At 34.2% G+C, this 17,301-nt stretch overlaps 1 protein-coding gene across 1 annotated transcript in view; it reads right to left on the bottom strand.

Annotated features, from left to right (window-relative positions):
* AASS (aminoadipate-semialdehyde synthase) overlaps positions 1 to 17,301 on the bottom strand; it is a 69,300-nt gene that overhangs the window by 39,311 nt on the left and 12,688 nt on the right. The window contains exons 8-12 of the mRNA XM_044679995.1: positions 15,964 to 16,112; positions 14,284 to 14,406; positions 13,389 to 13,500; positions 10,107 to 10,166; positions 9,921 to 9,988 (exon numbers count right to left, since the gene is read on the bottom strand). Of these exons, the coding sequence (XP_044535930.1) occupies positions 9,921 to 9,988; positions 10,107 to 10,166; positions 13,389 to 13,500; positions 14,284 to 14,406; positions 15,964 to 16,112 (512 nt within the window). The remainder of the gene's footprint in view (positions 1 to 9,920; positions 9,989 to 10,106; positions 10,167 to 13,388; positions 13,501 to 14,283; positions 14,407 to 15,963; positions 16,113 to 17,301) is intronic.

Genomic DNA, 17,301 nt, shown 5'->3' with positions numbered 1-17,301 from the left:
ATATATTATATATTTAGTGAAATAGATGCACTCTTAGATGGAAAGATAGAGGTGGAAAACAGAGCCAAATAGAAAATTTGACACTTCAGGGTAACTAGGTAGCACAGTGGGTAGAGTGCCAGGCCTAGAGTTAGAAGAACCTAGGTTCAAATCTGGCCTCAGACACTTCCTAGCTATGTGACCCTGGGCAAGTCACTTAATCCTCGTTTGCCTAGCCCTTCCCTTTTGTCCTAGCATTAATACTAGGATAGAAGATAAGGATTAAAAAGAAAGAAAGAAAAACAATGGAAGAAAATAAAATCTGACTTTCAAATACAAGAGTCAAGAAAAGTCTAAAAAGGCAAACAATGAATAAGAAAACATAAGACTAGAGAAAGCTAAACTGTTTCCATTCTTAGATGGTAAAATGATACATGTAACTCCCTAAGAACTGTATCATCACTAGGGCAGGAAGGAGCTTAATGAGATAGAGAATAGTTGCAAATATTATATTAGAGTATCTCAGAAAAGGGAGGGAAGGGTGAGAAAGAAAGTTGTACTGAGAAGAGGAGGAAAGGAGAGAATGAATAGGGGAAATCATCTCACAAAATAAAGAATTGAAAAAAAGAGTTTATACAATGGGGTATAATGGGGGGACACAAATAGAAATACTCTTTACACAAATAAAGATAGCTAAATAATATTAATTGCTCATTGGTAGGCTTAAGGCATAGAAATAAAAATAATGATACTACCTAAATTAATTTACTTACTCAATGCCATCCTAAAAAAATCTAGCAAAGGATTGCTATGTACAGATAGAAAAAAATAACAAAATTCATCTGGAGGAACAAAAGGTCAAGAATATCAAGGAAATCAATGGGAAAAACTGTGAATGAAAGGGAGTCTGGCAACAGCAAATCTCAAACTGTACTACAAAGCAGGAATCAAAACAATTTGTACTAGATAAGAAAGAGTGCTTGTTCAATGGAATGAAGTAGGTACACAAGATAAGCAAATGAGCATAGTGACATTGTAGTTGAAAAACTCAAATAGCCTAGTTATTAGGTCAAATACTATTCAGCAAAAACTGCTTGGAAAACAAGAGTACTGTCTCACTGAAATCAGGGATCAATCAAGAACTCATACTATGTACCAAGATGAGTTCAAAATGGGAGCATGAGTTAGACATAAAGAGTGAAAATATAAGCAAATTAATGGAGTATGGGAGAAATCACCTTTCAGATCTATGTATTAGGGAAGTGTTTGTGACCAAATAACAAATATAGATGTTCCTAGAGGTAAAATGGAGAATTTTGATGACAAAAAATTATAGTTTTTGCACATACCAAATCAATGCAGCCAAAACTAGGAGAACAGCAGAAAACTGGTAATAAAATTTTGCAGCACATTTTTTTTGTATTGTAACCTATTTTTATTTTTTTATTCAGATCCTCCCTCCTCTTCCCACCACCATAGAAAGCATCATCCAGCAAAATATATAGATTATGTCTTTCATGTTTCCATTTCTCAGTTCATTCTCTGGAGGCAAATATTTACAAATTATTCCTCAAATATTAAATCTGTACCTGTATATAATGTTCTCTTTGTTCTACTTGTTTCATTCTTCATTGTTTCATGTAGTTTTTTTTCTAAGTTTTTTTAATTGATCTGCTCGTGGTTTCTTATGATACAGTCCTATTCCATCACAGTCATATACCACAATTTACTTAACCATTCCCCAATTGATGGACAATTTCCAGCTCTTTGCCACTATGAAGAGAGTTGCTTTAAATATTTTGGAACATATAGCTTCTTTTCCTTTTCCCCTGATCTTCTGTCACAGGATATACAGAGTTTTATAAGTCTCTGGGGATGACTCAAAATTGCTCTCCAAAATGCTTGAATTAGTTCACAGTTCCACTAACAATGCATTAATGTCCCCAATTTTCCACAACCCCTCCAACATTTGTCACTTTGCACTTCTATCATTTTAGCCAGTCTTGTGGGTGTGAGATGTTTCCTCAAAATTGTCTTTGTTTTCATTTCCCTAAACAGTAGTGACTACTATATTTTTTCACATACTTACCTATGGCTTTGATTTCTTTATCCAAAAACTATTTGTTCATATCTTTTCCCCATGGATTTATTGGAGGATGGCTCTTAGTCTCATAAATTTGATAAAGTTATCTATATATTTTAGATATGAGACCTCTGTCTGAGATAATGTCTTTGAAAAAATTTTCCCAATTTTTCCTTTCCTTCTAATCATGGCAATATTTATTTTATTTGCACAAAACTTTTGGAGTTAATATACTCCAAGTTATCCATTTTATATCTCACACTATTCTCTATTTATTGCTTACTCATAAATCTCTCTCCTATCCATAAATCTGATAGGTAATATGTTCCCTGTTCTTTTATTGTACTTATATCTTCTTTTCTGACTATATCATATATCCATTTTGATCTTACCTTAGTGAATGGTGTAAAATATTGGTCTATACTTAATTTCTGTCAAACTACTTTCCAGTTGTCCCGGCAATTTTTACTAAATAGTGATTTCTTATCCAAATAGCCTGGATTTATACTTTTTGTCAAATAGAAGGTTACTATCATCTTTTACTATGGTTCGTTTTATGTCTGTTCTCTTACACTGATATATTTATTTAGCCAGTATCAGATAGTTTTGATAATTACTGCTTCATAATACCATTTAAAATCTATAGTGCTAGACCTTCTTCCTTTTCATTTTTATTACATTTTTTTGCTACTCTTGACCTTTTCTTCTTCCATATGAATTTTGTTATTATTTTTCTTTCTCAGTAAAATAAATTTTTGGTAATTTGATTAGGATGACATTGAATACATAGATTAATTTAGGTAGGATTATTGTTTTAATTATATTTGCTCTGCCTAACCAAGAAAAATTAATATTTCTCCAATTATTTGCTTGTGTAAAAAGAGTTTTATAATTATGTTAGTGTGGTTCCTAGGTTTGTTATGGCAGGTATAGTCCCAGGTATTTTTTGGTATCTGTGGTTATTTTAAGTGGAATATCTCTTTTTATTGCTTTATACAAGACTTTGTTAGCAATATATAAAAATACTGATGATCTATGATCATTTCAACTAACCTTTTAATTGAATCTCTAGGATTGTCCACATTTACTATAAGATTGCAAAAAAGATAATTTTATTACTTTTCTGCACATTCTGATTCCTGCAATTTATTTTTCTTCTTTCTAATACTATATTAAATAATAATGGTGATAGTGGGCAACCTTGTTTCAATTCTGATCTTATTAAATAGGCTTCTAGTTTATCTCTATTAGAAATAATATTTGCTGATAGTTTCATGTCATTTTATGAAAAAAATATTTATACTTCTGCTTTCTGATATTTGTAAAAAGAGTGTTGTATTTTATCAAAGGCTTTTTCATATCTGTTCACGTAATTATGTGTTTTTATTACTTTTGTTATTAATGATTAATTATGTTGATAGCTTTCCTAATATTAATCCATCCTATCAATCCATAATTATCATTCTGTTTTTGTTATTCTTTATTTACATATCAGTTCCATATTTGTTTCATAAAAGGAATTTGCTAAAACTCTTTCTTCACCTGTTATGTCAAATAATTTATTTAATATTGGAATTCACTGATCTGAAAGTGCCTGGTAGAATTCACTTGTGAATTCTTCTTCAAGTTTTTTTAGGCAGTTTACTTGTGGCCTGTTCAACTTCTTTTCTAAAATAAGTTTAGTTTGATATTCTATTTCCTCCTCTGATGGTCTAGGCCAGTGATGGGCAAACTTTTTAAAGAGGGGGCCAAAGGAAAGGAAATGCTCATCTGTCAGTCTGTTTCTAAGGCAACTCTTTCGAAGTTTCATTGTATTGTATCCTACTCATTATATTCGTCAGGTTAGGAATAATGTCCCTACCCGGATAAAACATTTCAGAGGGCCTGCATCTGGCCTGTGGGCTGTAGTTATCACTGGTCTAGGCAGTTAATATTTTTATAATTATTCTTCTATTTCACTTATATTACTAAATTTGTTGGGATATAATTGAGCAAAATAACTCCTAATAACTGCTTTAATTTCATCTTCATTGGTGGCATATTTGAACTTTTCATCTTTAATGCTAATGAATTTGTTTTCTCTCTTCTTTAAATCATATCAAACAATGGTTTATCTATTTTGTTGTTGTTTTTTAATAAAAGGAACACCTAGATTAGTTGATTTATTAATTCAATGGTTTTCTTACATTCAATTTTGTTTATCTCACTTTTAATTTTTAGGATTTCTAATTTGGTATTTAGTTGGGGATATCTTTATTTCTTCCTTATTTCTACTTTTAAAATTATATTCCCAATTTATTGATCTGTTCTTTCTCTATTTTATTAATCTAAACATTTAGAGATATACATTTTCTTTTAATTTCTGCTTTCCCTGTGTCCCACAAGTTTTGTTATGTTGTCTCATGATAATTCTCTTTAATATTAATGATAAATTATAATTATCATTCTCTTTAATCAATTAATGAAATTATTTATTGTTTCTCTGATTTGTTCTTTAACCCCACTTATTCTTTAAGATTAAGTTATTTAGTCTTCACTAATTTTTACTTTCTAATTCTATGATTCCTTAAAGAATTTAATATTTTCTTCTTATTTACATTTAACCATATTTGTGCCCTTAAATTTTTGAAATTTTTGAAAGGCACCATGTACTGCTGAGAAGAGGGTATACTAAGAGTCCCCTTAAGGAAGTAATAGACTAAAAGAAGGGAGCGTAGATTAAGAGAAAAGAGGGCAAGGAGATAAGAAAATGGAGGGATTCTAGAAGGAAATACATGTCAAGAAATAACACAGCAAGGAAAGAGGATATGAGAGAATCTCAGGATAGAACAAAGAAGGGATTTTTAGAAGAGTATTTATATCAAAAAATGAAAGGGTAGGGAAGGGGGATTTAAGGTAGGAACTTTTAGAAGAAGAGATAGAATAAGAACTAAGAGGCAAGAGGGAAAGGACAAGAGAGGGACCCTTAGAAAGGTGGGTGATTTAGAACTAGGAGGGCAAAAGGAGAGAATTAAGGGAGCTTTCTAAGAAAGGATATGAATTAGAGAGATGGTATTGGGCATCTGAAGGGTAATATGGCAAAATGAGAGGAAAAGAAGGACATATGGTGAGGAAAAGTAAAATGAAGGGAAATATGAAACTAGTAATTATAACTTTGAACATAAATGAGATGAATTTACCCACAAAAATGGAAATGGATATCAGAATAGATCAAAAGCCAAAACCTGATAATGTGTTATTTACAAGAAACAAACAAAAGTAAAAAACTGGAGCAGAATATATATACCATGCCCTGGGTGATAAAGAAAGGAAGAAAGGAAGAAAGGAAGAAAGGAAGAAAGGAAGAAAGAAAGAAAGAAAGAAAGAAAGAAAGAAAGAAAGAAAGAAAGAAAGAAAGAAAGAAAGAAAGAAAGGAAGGAAGGAAGGAAGGAAGGAAGGAAGGAAGGAAGAAAGAAAGGAAGAAAGAAAGGAAGAAAGAAAGAAAAGTAATCATGATCTCTAACACATTTAAAGCTAAAATAGATGCGGTCATGTGGTAAATAGAAAAACTATATTATGTTAAAAGGTGCCAGATAGTGAAGCATTATCAATATTAAATTTATATGCACCAAATGTAATAGCATCCAAATTTTTAAAAGAAGAGCTAAATGAGTTACAGATGGAAATAGATAACAAAATAAGAAAAGTGGGGATTTCAATTTTGTCCTTTTAGAAAGAGATAAATCTAACCAAAAAACAAATAAGAAAGAAGTCAAGGAGATGAATAGAATCTTAGAAAAGTTAAATATGATAGATATCTGGAGTGAATTAAATGGGGATAGAAATAGTATACCTTCTCTGGAGTAGTAGGCTTCTAGAATAAATGTCTCATTATTTTAAAATACATTGAACTGAGCCAAATGTATTAAAACAAGAGCCATTCCCTGATAAATGATCTAAAGCTATGAACAGTTTTCAGAAGAAGAAATCAAAACTATCAATCATCATATTAAATAACTAATAGAGAAATGCAGATTGAGACAACTCTGAAGAGTCACCTAACACCCATCATTCTGGCTAAGGTGACAAAAAATGAAAATGACAAATGCTAAAGGAGATGTGAGAAAATAGACAATACTAATAAACTTTAAGTAGAACTGTGAATTAGTTCAACTATTCTGGAGAGCAATTTAGAACTATGCCCAAATGGCTATTAAATTGTATATACCTTTTGATTTAACAATACCACTACTGGGTCTACCCCCAAAAAATCAAAGGCAGAGGAAAATGTCCTACTTGTATAAAAGTATTTATAGCAGTTCTTTTTGTGATGGCAAAAGATTAGAAACTGAAAAGATGTTCATCAATTGGGGAATGGCTGAATATATTGTGGTAAATAAATGTGATGAAGTATTATTATGCTATAATAAATGAAGAAAATTATGGTTCCAGAAAAAAAACTGGGAAGATAGATGAACTGATACAAAGAGGAGTGAAATTAGCAAAAACAAGAGAACAATTTACACAGTAACAAAATTGTAAAGATAATAAACTGTGACAAACTTAAAATTAATAAAATAATCAGGTACAGTTCCAAAGGATTCATGATGAAAAATGCTATTTACTTACAAATACAGAACTTATGGGCCTAGTGTGCAGATTGAAGCAGTTTTCCTTTCTTTTTATTTCTTCCTATTTTTTCCCCTAGACCTTGGCTAATAAGGAAATATGTTTTGCATGACCTTTTGTGTATAATGAGTATTGCATTTCTTGCTATCTCAGTGGGTGGATGAAGCATGAAGGGAGAGAGAATTTGGAACTGAATTTAAAATAAAATTTCCCAAAAGAGAGAAGAAAAAGAGATGAAAACCAGAAAGACCTCAATTCAGTTTTCCTCCTAAAACACTGTGACTAAATGACTATAGGCAAGCCATTTAACCTTTTAGTGCTGTAGGCTCCTCTCTAATACTCTAAGGTACAAAGGTGTCAATTTGCATTGGTCAGAGGTTCCTTTTTTTGAAGTCAACTTAAACTAATAAAATTGCAGGCATATAAAATAAAGGATAAAAACATAAATCTAACAATTACAATGGGTTAACAAAGCTAGATGATAAAAGAATTACAAACTCAATAAGGAAACAAAATCCAGCAATTTTGAACATAAGAAACACATTTTAAAATAAAGACATACCTAACAAAAATGAAAGGCTATAATAAAACTTAGTGTATATCAGGTAAATCTGAAAAGTGGGAATTTCCATCAAGATTTATTTATTTATTTGTTTGTTTGTTTGTTTATCTATTTTTAAGCCTTACTTCCATCTTGGAGTCAATACTGTGTATTGGCTACAAGGCAGAAGAGTGGTAAGGGTAGGCAATGGGGGTCAAGTGACTTGCCCAGGGTCACACAGCTGGGAAGTGTCTGAGACCAGATTTGAACCTAGGACCTCTTTCTCTAGGTCTGCCTCTCAATCCACTGAGCTACCCAGGTGCCCCCAAGATTTTTTTTAAACCCTCATAATTACTAAGAAAGTTAAGCAAGGTAATGCATTCTACCCCAAAATTTCATAAATTATAAATCAGTATTTCTACTAAACACATATGCAGTAAATGGTATGCCATCTTATAAAGTTAACTGAGTTGCCAAAATAAAACCAAATTCAAAACCTTGAAATGCAATGATTGCAGGAGATAATATTTTTTTCTCTGATCCAGGCGAATCTTAGAGAAAGATTACAAAAGAATAAATAATAAAAAAGGAAATAGAATTAAACCAAGTGTTGAGAATTGAGAATTTTATAGTGTCATGAATAAGAATATTAAACAGTATGCATGCTTCTCATCACATTATAGTACCTACAAAAATAGAAAATGTGCAAGAGCTCAGGGAAATGATTCATGTTAAAAAGAAGGAAGAAAGAAAAACAAGCAAAAATGTCACACAATGAGAAAGTTCAGATTAAATAGGGTCTGGACTAGTGAAATAGTTCCTACACTGGTACATGGGAGATAAAGAAAGATTGAAAAATATGGATGTGAATGCAAGAAAATAACTTGAGTAACCAACACAAAATATAGTTTAAGTTATTTATTTCCCTATGCATTTGATTTCCTCCCTTAGCTTGAATCTGTTAGGTTTATAGCAAGCAACACAACTGAGGATAATTTATCATTACAAAAAATACCCTAAATGTTTTTTTAAAGTATTATTTCAGCTTGTTAGTAGGTAAAGAGAGTTAATCTTTTCTTTCAGAATTCACAACATGAATTTCCTTTTACTTTCTGCCTTAGAATTGAAACTAAATACTGATTTCGAAACAAAAGAGCAGTTAAGGGCTAGGGAATTGAGGTAAAAGTAGCTTTCGCATGGTCACACAGCTAGGAAGCATCTAAAGTCAAATTTGAACTCAGGTCTTCCCATCTCCAGGCCTGGCTCTTTATCCACTGAGCTACCTAGCTGCCTTTGCTTCTTTTTAAAATCCCCATATTTATATCAACTCTTTAGGGAAAACTGTATGAGAAAAAAAGTCAAGCCAAAAAAAAAGGTAGGAGATAAATTCAGGGATAGTTTAATAAGAAACATGTCTTAGGAACAATAGATTGTACTTAAATAGTGCATAATGAACATGAAAAAAAGAATTAAAATTATTTCTCTTCTAGTTCAGTTCTCTGTTCATTAGAAGATGAAAATTCAGCATATCCAGAAGAAATGGTTTATTCTAAGTTTAAACTACGGTAGTTCTGGAAATATAATTCTCAACAGGACAGTAGGGGGAAAAAATCATTTCCCAAAGAACCAAATCCACATTTTATGAAGTTATCATTACATTGAATTATAGATCTCAAAGTAGGAATGGGTTGGGGCGGGGGAGGGGGTGAAGAAGAATGAAAAGAAAGAGAAGGTATCATGAAAGAGTTGTTTCTCTTTTTTTCTCTTCTAAATGAACAACAAAACAGGAAAGTATTATAACTGATGACCTCAAAGCATTACACAAGAGAAAGGGACAGGCTCCATTTCAAGCCTCTTGCATACATGCTTGCATAAGGAAGAAAGACCTCAAACTGAGGATTTTTCCTCCATTTGTGGAGGAAGCGCCCTCAATATCGAGTCATTTACTAGATATAAGTTGAGCTTCTGGCTTACCCAAAAGTTGGTGGGTGATTGATGAGTTATTTCAAAGGTCCCTCAGATTCACACTAGGCATAAAACTTATCTCCATAAGTAGCTATATGTATGGAAATATATATAATGCATATATATTTATAAAGCGAGACAGAGACAGAGAACGAATGTATATAGGTATATTCCAGAGTGTCTGTTTCATGATTTCCCTTCTAGAAAAGTATTAGGAATTTAAATAAGGAAACAGAAGTGCTTAAAAAGTATTTGATCCAACTTGTGGGTTATTACTGATATGTCCCAAAGAATAGCAAAATATTTAATGTAACTTATTCACAAAAACAAATGTGGCAAATAAAAGTTGCAACATCCTGAAATGATCCATTTCTGCACATTTAAACCAGACATCAAGGGGAAAATTAATTTATTAATAATAATAATGAATATTTATATAGTGCTTTAGAGTTTTAAAAGTGTTTTATAGACATTATTGCATTTCAGCCTTAAAATAACCTTTTGAGGTAGATGCTAGGAGTTTAGACCAATTTTATAGATGAGGAAATGAATGTTAATTTACTCGTGCTAAATGAATTTTCCATGATCCTGCCCCTAAGAACAGGAGTAAGATTTGATCCAATGACCTTCTTGACTCCATATCCTCCTTTCACTGTACAAAACTACCACTCTCATAAAAGCAGAAACTGTCATCGAATCAAAAGAAAGACTTAACAAAAGAAGAGACTCTGGGCAATACTTTACCTGCTCTCCCGGAGTTTCATGATATATTTATACTTATCAGGCAATGATCCATTGGATGCAATCACTGCCTAAAATAATACCAAAGACATGTAATTATTTCATCAAATTTGTTGTTTAAAATCAGACTTTTTTAGAGTAGGAGTGAAGGGGAGGCAGGAGAGAGAAAAAGACATTTCCACAACTTACATCTCGGACAACTGGAGAGAAATTCTGACTTTCAAGAGGCTGAGTCGCATCTGATAATATCTGAAAGGCCAAATGAAACTGGTAAGAAGGTTTCCTTGTGTTGGCATGTGCACAGAAACATCTGTCAAAGAAGAAAGGAATTTGGAAAAAGCATGTTTTCTAAAAAAGCACAGAATGTTCTGACTGCTAAGGGCATTAAACCTTGCCCTAAAGAAGATGCTGTTTCAGCATAAATTCTAAATTTTAAACTACAAGCTAGTAACTATGGTAATATCACAGCCTCCTAAGGAGAGTTTCAAGTAAAGCAAAACATCTCCGACCCTGGTTAATTTAGCTATTTTGAGCTTGTTAAAAATAACAGCACAGGATTTTTCCCTTCCCACCACCCTGCCCAGCAAATAGCCACTTCTTGCCAGCTTTGCTCCCTTCTAGCAGAAGAGTGCAGCCATTACAGTTTAAATGTTCCTGACACCCCCACTTCTCCCACTTTCTGCATACACACAGGCTAGACACCAGGAAGGGATTAAATGCCTTCACAAGCTCATAATCAAATGGAATAATGGGATACACAGCCCAGGGCCATAGGACTAGTGCATTGTGGGCAGGTAATTCCTGGCTACCTTCATGAAATCTGGCAAAAGAGATCCAGAAAACGAAACTACAGTCCCCAGAATACATCCTCTAAACTCACTCCTGTAGCATCATTCAGGTTGTTTCCAAAAATTTTAGCAAATTAAACCTCAGTGACTGGAAGAAAATAACATTTTAAACACTCAGGTAAGGGAAAAGGAGGCATTCCTGTGCTCCCTTATCCCATTCTAAGATCTAGTTTGGCATCATCTACTCAACTAAATGGCCTGAGAGGGAGGTGAGAGATGGTAAATTCCCTCAGGGGAAGAAGTAATGGAATGCTAATTTTTCATTTAAATTTCCTGAGTAATGGAAAATATTAAATATGCTAGCCATTTTACAATAGTGTGAAAAAAGGCACAGACTTGAACAAGTGAAGTTTAATATCTGATTAGTTTCCTCCTAGCAAATAGCTCAGATCTCTGTACCAAAAGAATGGGAACTTGAGGGCAGCAAAGTGGTTTCTTGGATAGAGTGCCAAGCCTAGAGTTGAGAGGACCTGGGTCCAAATCAAGGTTCAGATACTTCCTAGCTGTGTGACTCTGGGCAAGTCATTTAATCCCAATTGCCTATTCTTTACTGCTCTTTTGCCTTGGAACTGATACTTGTATTGATTCTAAGAAAAGCTATGGGTTTAAAAGAGAGACATAGAGAAAAGAGAATGAATGGGAATTTTGATTGGGGAGAGGAAGGAGATAAGAAAATTTGAAGCATAGCATAGTTTGTCCAACACCCCAGACTAGAATACTACAATAAAGAATGAGGAAAGAGAGGGCACAAGGGTCACCATATCACTCTACAGTATCCTGCCTGGTTAGCTGACCTTAGCCACTTCCCTTCCAATTCTCCTATGCCACCATAAGAACACATCCTTATCATTTGCATCCTGTCCTGCTCACTATTTGACATTCTTTTCCAAGCAAAGCATGTCAAGAATTGTTTTTTTTTTAACATAACAAAGGATATTTGATAGAAAGGAGGAAGGGCATAGGCTGGAAGTGTAGCTTTGTTGCTACCTAACCACTCTGCCATTGTAGAAGGGTACCTCCCAAGAGCAAACAATTCAAATGGAAAAATACCTTGCATTTAAGGAAAAGCTTCCTTATCTTCTGTGGCTAAGAATCTGGATCTATTATTGCCAAAGACAAATTCCTACCAGGAAACATTAACAACTACAGTTGTCAAGTTGTAATAAAATTAGGTGAGTTTAGATGAGGGGGATAGTAGTGGAGATAGCAAAGCAAACAATGATTAGACAATATGATATTCCAAGCACTGTCCACTAACAAAGGAATGAATTCTCTGCCAACTACTATTTATACGTTTACTAGGGCCATTTAATGAATTACTAAGGAAAAAATCCAATTAGTTTTCTATCCTTAGAATATATTAAACCAGATGAGAAGGGTTGTTAAGTGATTCAACTGGTTTGGATATCAGGGCCATTGATTGAGAGAGAAAGAAGTGAGAGGACAGAGAAGATGAGAGAGGCAGGGAGCAAGGATCAGGAGAGATGAGGATAGAGGAAGAGATAGAAAGAGGGAAGAGTTCGATGTGGGCTGACAGTAGACAGTAAGGAGTAGTAATAGGAACAGGACCCTCACACTCTGAAATTTTGCATTTCTCACTAGTTAACATTGGTTAGACATCAACTGAAAAACCTATAGTTTCAGCATTAGTCAAGAATGAATTATGGATTGTTCAAATACCCTCTCTGTGTACTGGATCTGTAATATCCTATAATGGGCACTATTTCCTTATCTATTTTATTAATTATTCATATTGTTCTTAGACCTGAAAGACATAATTAATTACCTATAGTGGTCCTCCAATGTACTTCACTCTTCACCCCACCTCTTGCCATGTTCTCATTCTAGAAGGGCAGCAAGACCTCTCCTATATTGACAAATTATGTCAAGGAAGACATATGGGGGGACATGGAACCTGCTCACTGGGGACTCTGGCATTCCAGAAGAATCTCCCAAACTTGCATATGCTCATTATTCTCTATGGTGACAAACCCTGCAAAATACACTTCCACCTGAATTTGGAATGGGATGTGACAAGCTCCCAGGCTCCAATAAGTATGCCAATCCTGATCTAGAGTGTGGAAGCTGCCACTCTTCAGTGGAAGTTGCCACTCTACAGAGGAGCAGTTACTCCATACTATCAGCTCTACTAGCCCCTGGGCTTATCCATCAGTCCTAAAGCTACCTGATTAGCCCCAGACTATTTCACCAGCCTTTAGTCTATTATACCACCAAAAACTATTTCTTTAAATTAAATTCTTTTTCTTACTTCTGAATTTTATTGAGTATGAGTCTCCCATTCTTGTGGTGAGATCCTGCTACAAACTTGGGTGTGTTTCTCCCATCCCAAAAAGAAAGACTCTCTTATAGATCAAGGGTATATTCTTAATCAAATACACCTTAACGAGACAAATAACTACTAGGAATAAAAATGATCAAATCCACAGTGAAACAAGAAAAGTAGAAGATTAATAATGTGATTGCAAGTAATACTGGGAAAGAGAAAGGAGAGAACTACAGAAAATTTCTTAGATAGAAAAGCTTAGCATATTTGTTAAATGTTTCTGGTTTCCATTCAAAATAAAATCCCCCTCCCCCTTGTTGAAACCACCGTTCTGTTTACCATTTCTTCAACATAGGGGAAAAGCATATCTCCAAAGTATTCTGTAGCTTCAATTGGGAGCTGGGCTGGTAAATTGTCAATGGAACACATAAGTATCCCAGAGCCTTCAACACTAGAAGAAGCAAAATGACTTATTTATTTATGCAAACATGTCTAGCATATTCTATAGCCACCTTCATATTAGTATGAATATCATATTTTGTTGATCCAGCACAAAACAGTGTATGTAACATACAAAGTAAAAATAGGTTACTCCCCAGATACTACTCATTTCTTATACAAGTCTCCTATTCATAAAAATATGATGTGTATTTAAAAGTTGAAATGCTTTCATTTCCAAAATCTTGGTATTTAAATATATATGAACTTCATAAAAGGCAGCAGAGTTTGTAGGAAGGTCACTAGATATGGAATAAGAAGAGCTAGGACTGAAAACCCAACTCCAATACTTACTAGATATGTGATATATGCCAGTTATTTCTTCTGTCTTAATCTCAGTTCCCTTATTAATAAAGTAGGGGTAACAATGCTTTTACACTCCAACTCACAAGGCTATAAAGTGTTTTGCAAATATTAAAACACTAAATAAATGTGAACTATTACCAATTAAATTCTCCTGGCCTTTAGCATATCTTTGTCATCAAAGGCTAACACATTAAAAGTGTTTTATATTTCCTCTTTCATAAGCTAGCTGAAATGTTATATATTTCCCATCCTCCTCCCCTATTCAAAGGACTGAGAAAATGTCAAATTACTTTGTTTTATTTTATTTATTAACCAATTACACATAATCACAAATTTCCACATAAGTTTTCCTAAGTTATCTGATTGAATTTATTTCCCTCCGTCCCTCCTCATTCCCCTCCCGGTACTGGCAGGCAATTCACAAACTCACCTGTCATGAATAATATGCTGGTCAGCATCATACATACAGAAGGGACTATCTATTGTCGTACACTCTGTCATAAATTCTATAGACCCACCAGTGTCGGCTGAAATGTCACATATGGCCATAAGCCTGAAAGAAAGGAGATCCAAATGCTTTAATGCTTTACCAAGCTGAAAATTGCCATCAATACTCAAAATCAACAATAACATCAACAAAAACAAAGGATTAGATAATGATTTCTATTGTGCATTTCCCAACCTGAAAATAGAAGTTTAAAAAACTAAAATTACTAGAAAGTTCTTCCTAAAGGAAGATTTGTTTTCAACTAAAAGCAAAATGAAACACAACTGGCTAATATCTTTCCCTAAAATTATCTTCAATCAAGGAACAATGGCTAGCTACACTTCTCTAGATCAATCAGTCATAAAGAGATTTATTACACAATTACTTTGTGTCAGGTACAGAGAGAAGTGATACCCCTCTAACCTATCCTTCACACTGCCATCTAAATAACCTTGCTAAAAACTGCTCTCAAGGTATCATTTCCTTTCTTAATATTCTGTTGATTGTTGTACAAATGAAGAGGATCATGGTGTAACGTCTTGACTTGCATGTGAATTGGATTTAAGTGAGGCAGAATTACACAGATGTCAACTTCACACTCTCTTCTAGTCATTTAAGTCCAGTGGCAAGATAAAAGACTGGGTGTGGCCTGGATAGAAGGAGCAAATGAAAGATGACTTTCTCACACTGACCTGGCAAGAAATGCCCCTAACAGTCTGGTCTCAACTAAGTTCTCCAGGTTTTATGTCCCACAATTCTCCTACACCAACCATCTCCATCAACTAGACTAGTCTACCTAGTTGTTCTTGGAACACATTGCTTTTTGTATTTTTTTTATTTCCACCTTTTCCTCCTTTCTCCAGAAGTATCTATCACCCTTCCCTCTGCCCAAATGAATTTTTTTAGCCCACTAAGACCCATCTCACTTTCTCCCTATTCCAAAAAGTCTTCTCTGAGCTATCCAATCCACAAGGCTCCTCCCTCTTCTGAACTTTGATAGCACACATATTGATGGTACAATTCATTTAGTACTTAATATGAACCATTGGATTGTATTAGTTATTGGTGTATGTGTCTATGTTCACCTCCCCAAATCTAAGCTCCTTGAGGGCAGGGATCCTATCTTATATCTTTTTTATCCCTTAAAGGGCTTTGAATGGTGCTAGAATAGCTATTAGCTATTATTATTACAGCACCTGAAATTGTGACTTGGACACTATGAGCATGACATGAATATTCAGTTAAATAATTCATCCCTCTGATTCACAGTAGCACTATCTAGATCTGAAAGTAGAAGATGGAGCCCAATGAAAGTTCTTCTGCTTTTCACTTTCATTGCCTTAGGCAAGTCATTTTTAACTTCATGGGCCTCAGTTTCTTCACCTGTAAATTGAGGGGCTGGATGATCCAGGACCCTGTTTACTACTAAGTAGCAAACACTGGGAACTAGCATGGAAAAACTGTGAGCCCTGCAAAATTTTAAAAAATACTTTAACTTTTTTGGGTGAAAGGAGGAAGATGAGTTAAAAATTAAAATAAAACAAACTAAAATTTAAACAATTTTTAAAATAGTTTGTTAATTTGATTTTTATTTTAAAAAATAACTAAAATAAACGTACGTACTTGTGGGGCAATGAAGGGCAACCCTCAACAGCAGCAACTGAAGTTTTGACTGGGGCAAGGAGCTTCTGGGCATCTTGGCGGCTCAACAGCCGAGGTGTATCTTGCTCCCAGTAGATTCCATTAATTAAACAAGTAGTATATGGGGCAATCTATGAAGCAAATTCCAGAAGATCCATGAGAAATATAAGGTAATGTACATTCATTGGAGTATAGTTTGCTTGATGCAAACCATCAACAGCATATCCAGGAACTAGTTTTTAAAGATTACTTTTAAAATTATTTTTATTGACATCTCTGTTTTCATATTGCTTTCATTTTCAAATATATCTCTTGTCCCTCCCAGACTTAAAGGTAATCCCTGGTAACAAAGATTTTGAAAAGAGAAGAAAGGAATGATCTAACAAAAGAAATCAACATCAAAAGTCTACCAGTGTGTGCAATATTTCACACCCTAATGCCTACGTCTTCAAATAAAAAAGAGAAGTACATTTCCCCAACTCTTCTCCAGAATCAAGACAGGACATTATAACTATTAAAATTATTTCTTAATGCATCTGAATTTTGATATGTCATTGGTCATTCCTTCATATCAAAAGACAATAAACTGGAGAGGTTCTACAATATCCCAGGTGGCATTGGGAGATACCCCATGGGAAAAAAGAAAGATACTGGATCCTTTTTTATTTTCATTCTTTAATATCATTATATGGTAGGTTAAAAAATAGCCTTAAAATCAAGAGCCTGCTATTATATTTCTGCCTCCAATGCCACCAACTATGTAGCCTTAGTGAGGCCACCCTCAAATTCTCTGGGCTCCATTTTCCTTACCTGCAAGATGGGGATAATATGTACCCCATTCCTCACAGGGATGCTGTGAAGATTAAATCAGATAACAACTGTAAGCACTGTGAGCTCCATGAGGAAGGTGCTACATACATGCATACATAGTATTTACAATCTGTAAGTTCCAAATGGACTCGGGCATCATTAATGGGGGTTAATAGACCTAAGAATTTTTCAGTTTCACAGCCTTTCATTTAAAAGTTACATTTGACTTCAAATCCTACGTGACTTGGATGACTCTAAAGACTGCATAACATGGCAAGCACGGGACAACTTTGGGATTCAGAAAATGAGCTGCTGTCCACAAGACTCCGCAACTGAATAAAAGGTATTCTTCCTTCTAGCAAGACATGGCTACTAAAGCTTGCTCACACAGCAAGAAAAGGCTATTAGCTACAAATGAACAAACAAGCCTGCTCATGTGAAGATGCTGCTAGGGCTTTTTGTTTTCTGCCCTAATGCATTTTGAATTGGGAGTTTTGTAAAATTCCTTTT

The sequence above is a fragment of the Gracilinanus agilis genome, chromosome 5 (assembly GCF_016433145.1).
Source record: "Gracilinanus agilis isolate LMUSP501 chromosome 5, AgileGrace, whole genome shotgun sequence".
NCBI classification, from domain to species: domain Eukaryota; kingdom Metazoa; phylum Chordata; class Mammalia; order Didelphimorphia; family Didelphidae; genus Gracilinanus; species Gracilinanus agilis.
This window is presented reverse-complemented; position numbering and strand designations above follow the sequence as displayed.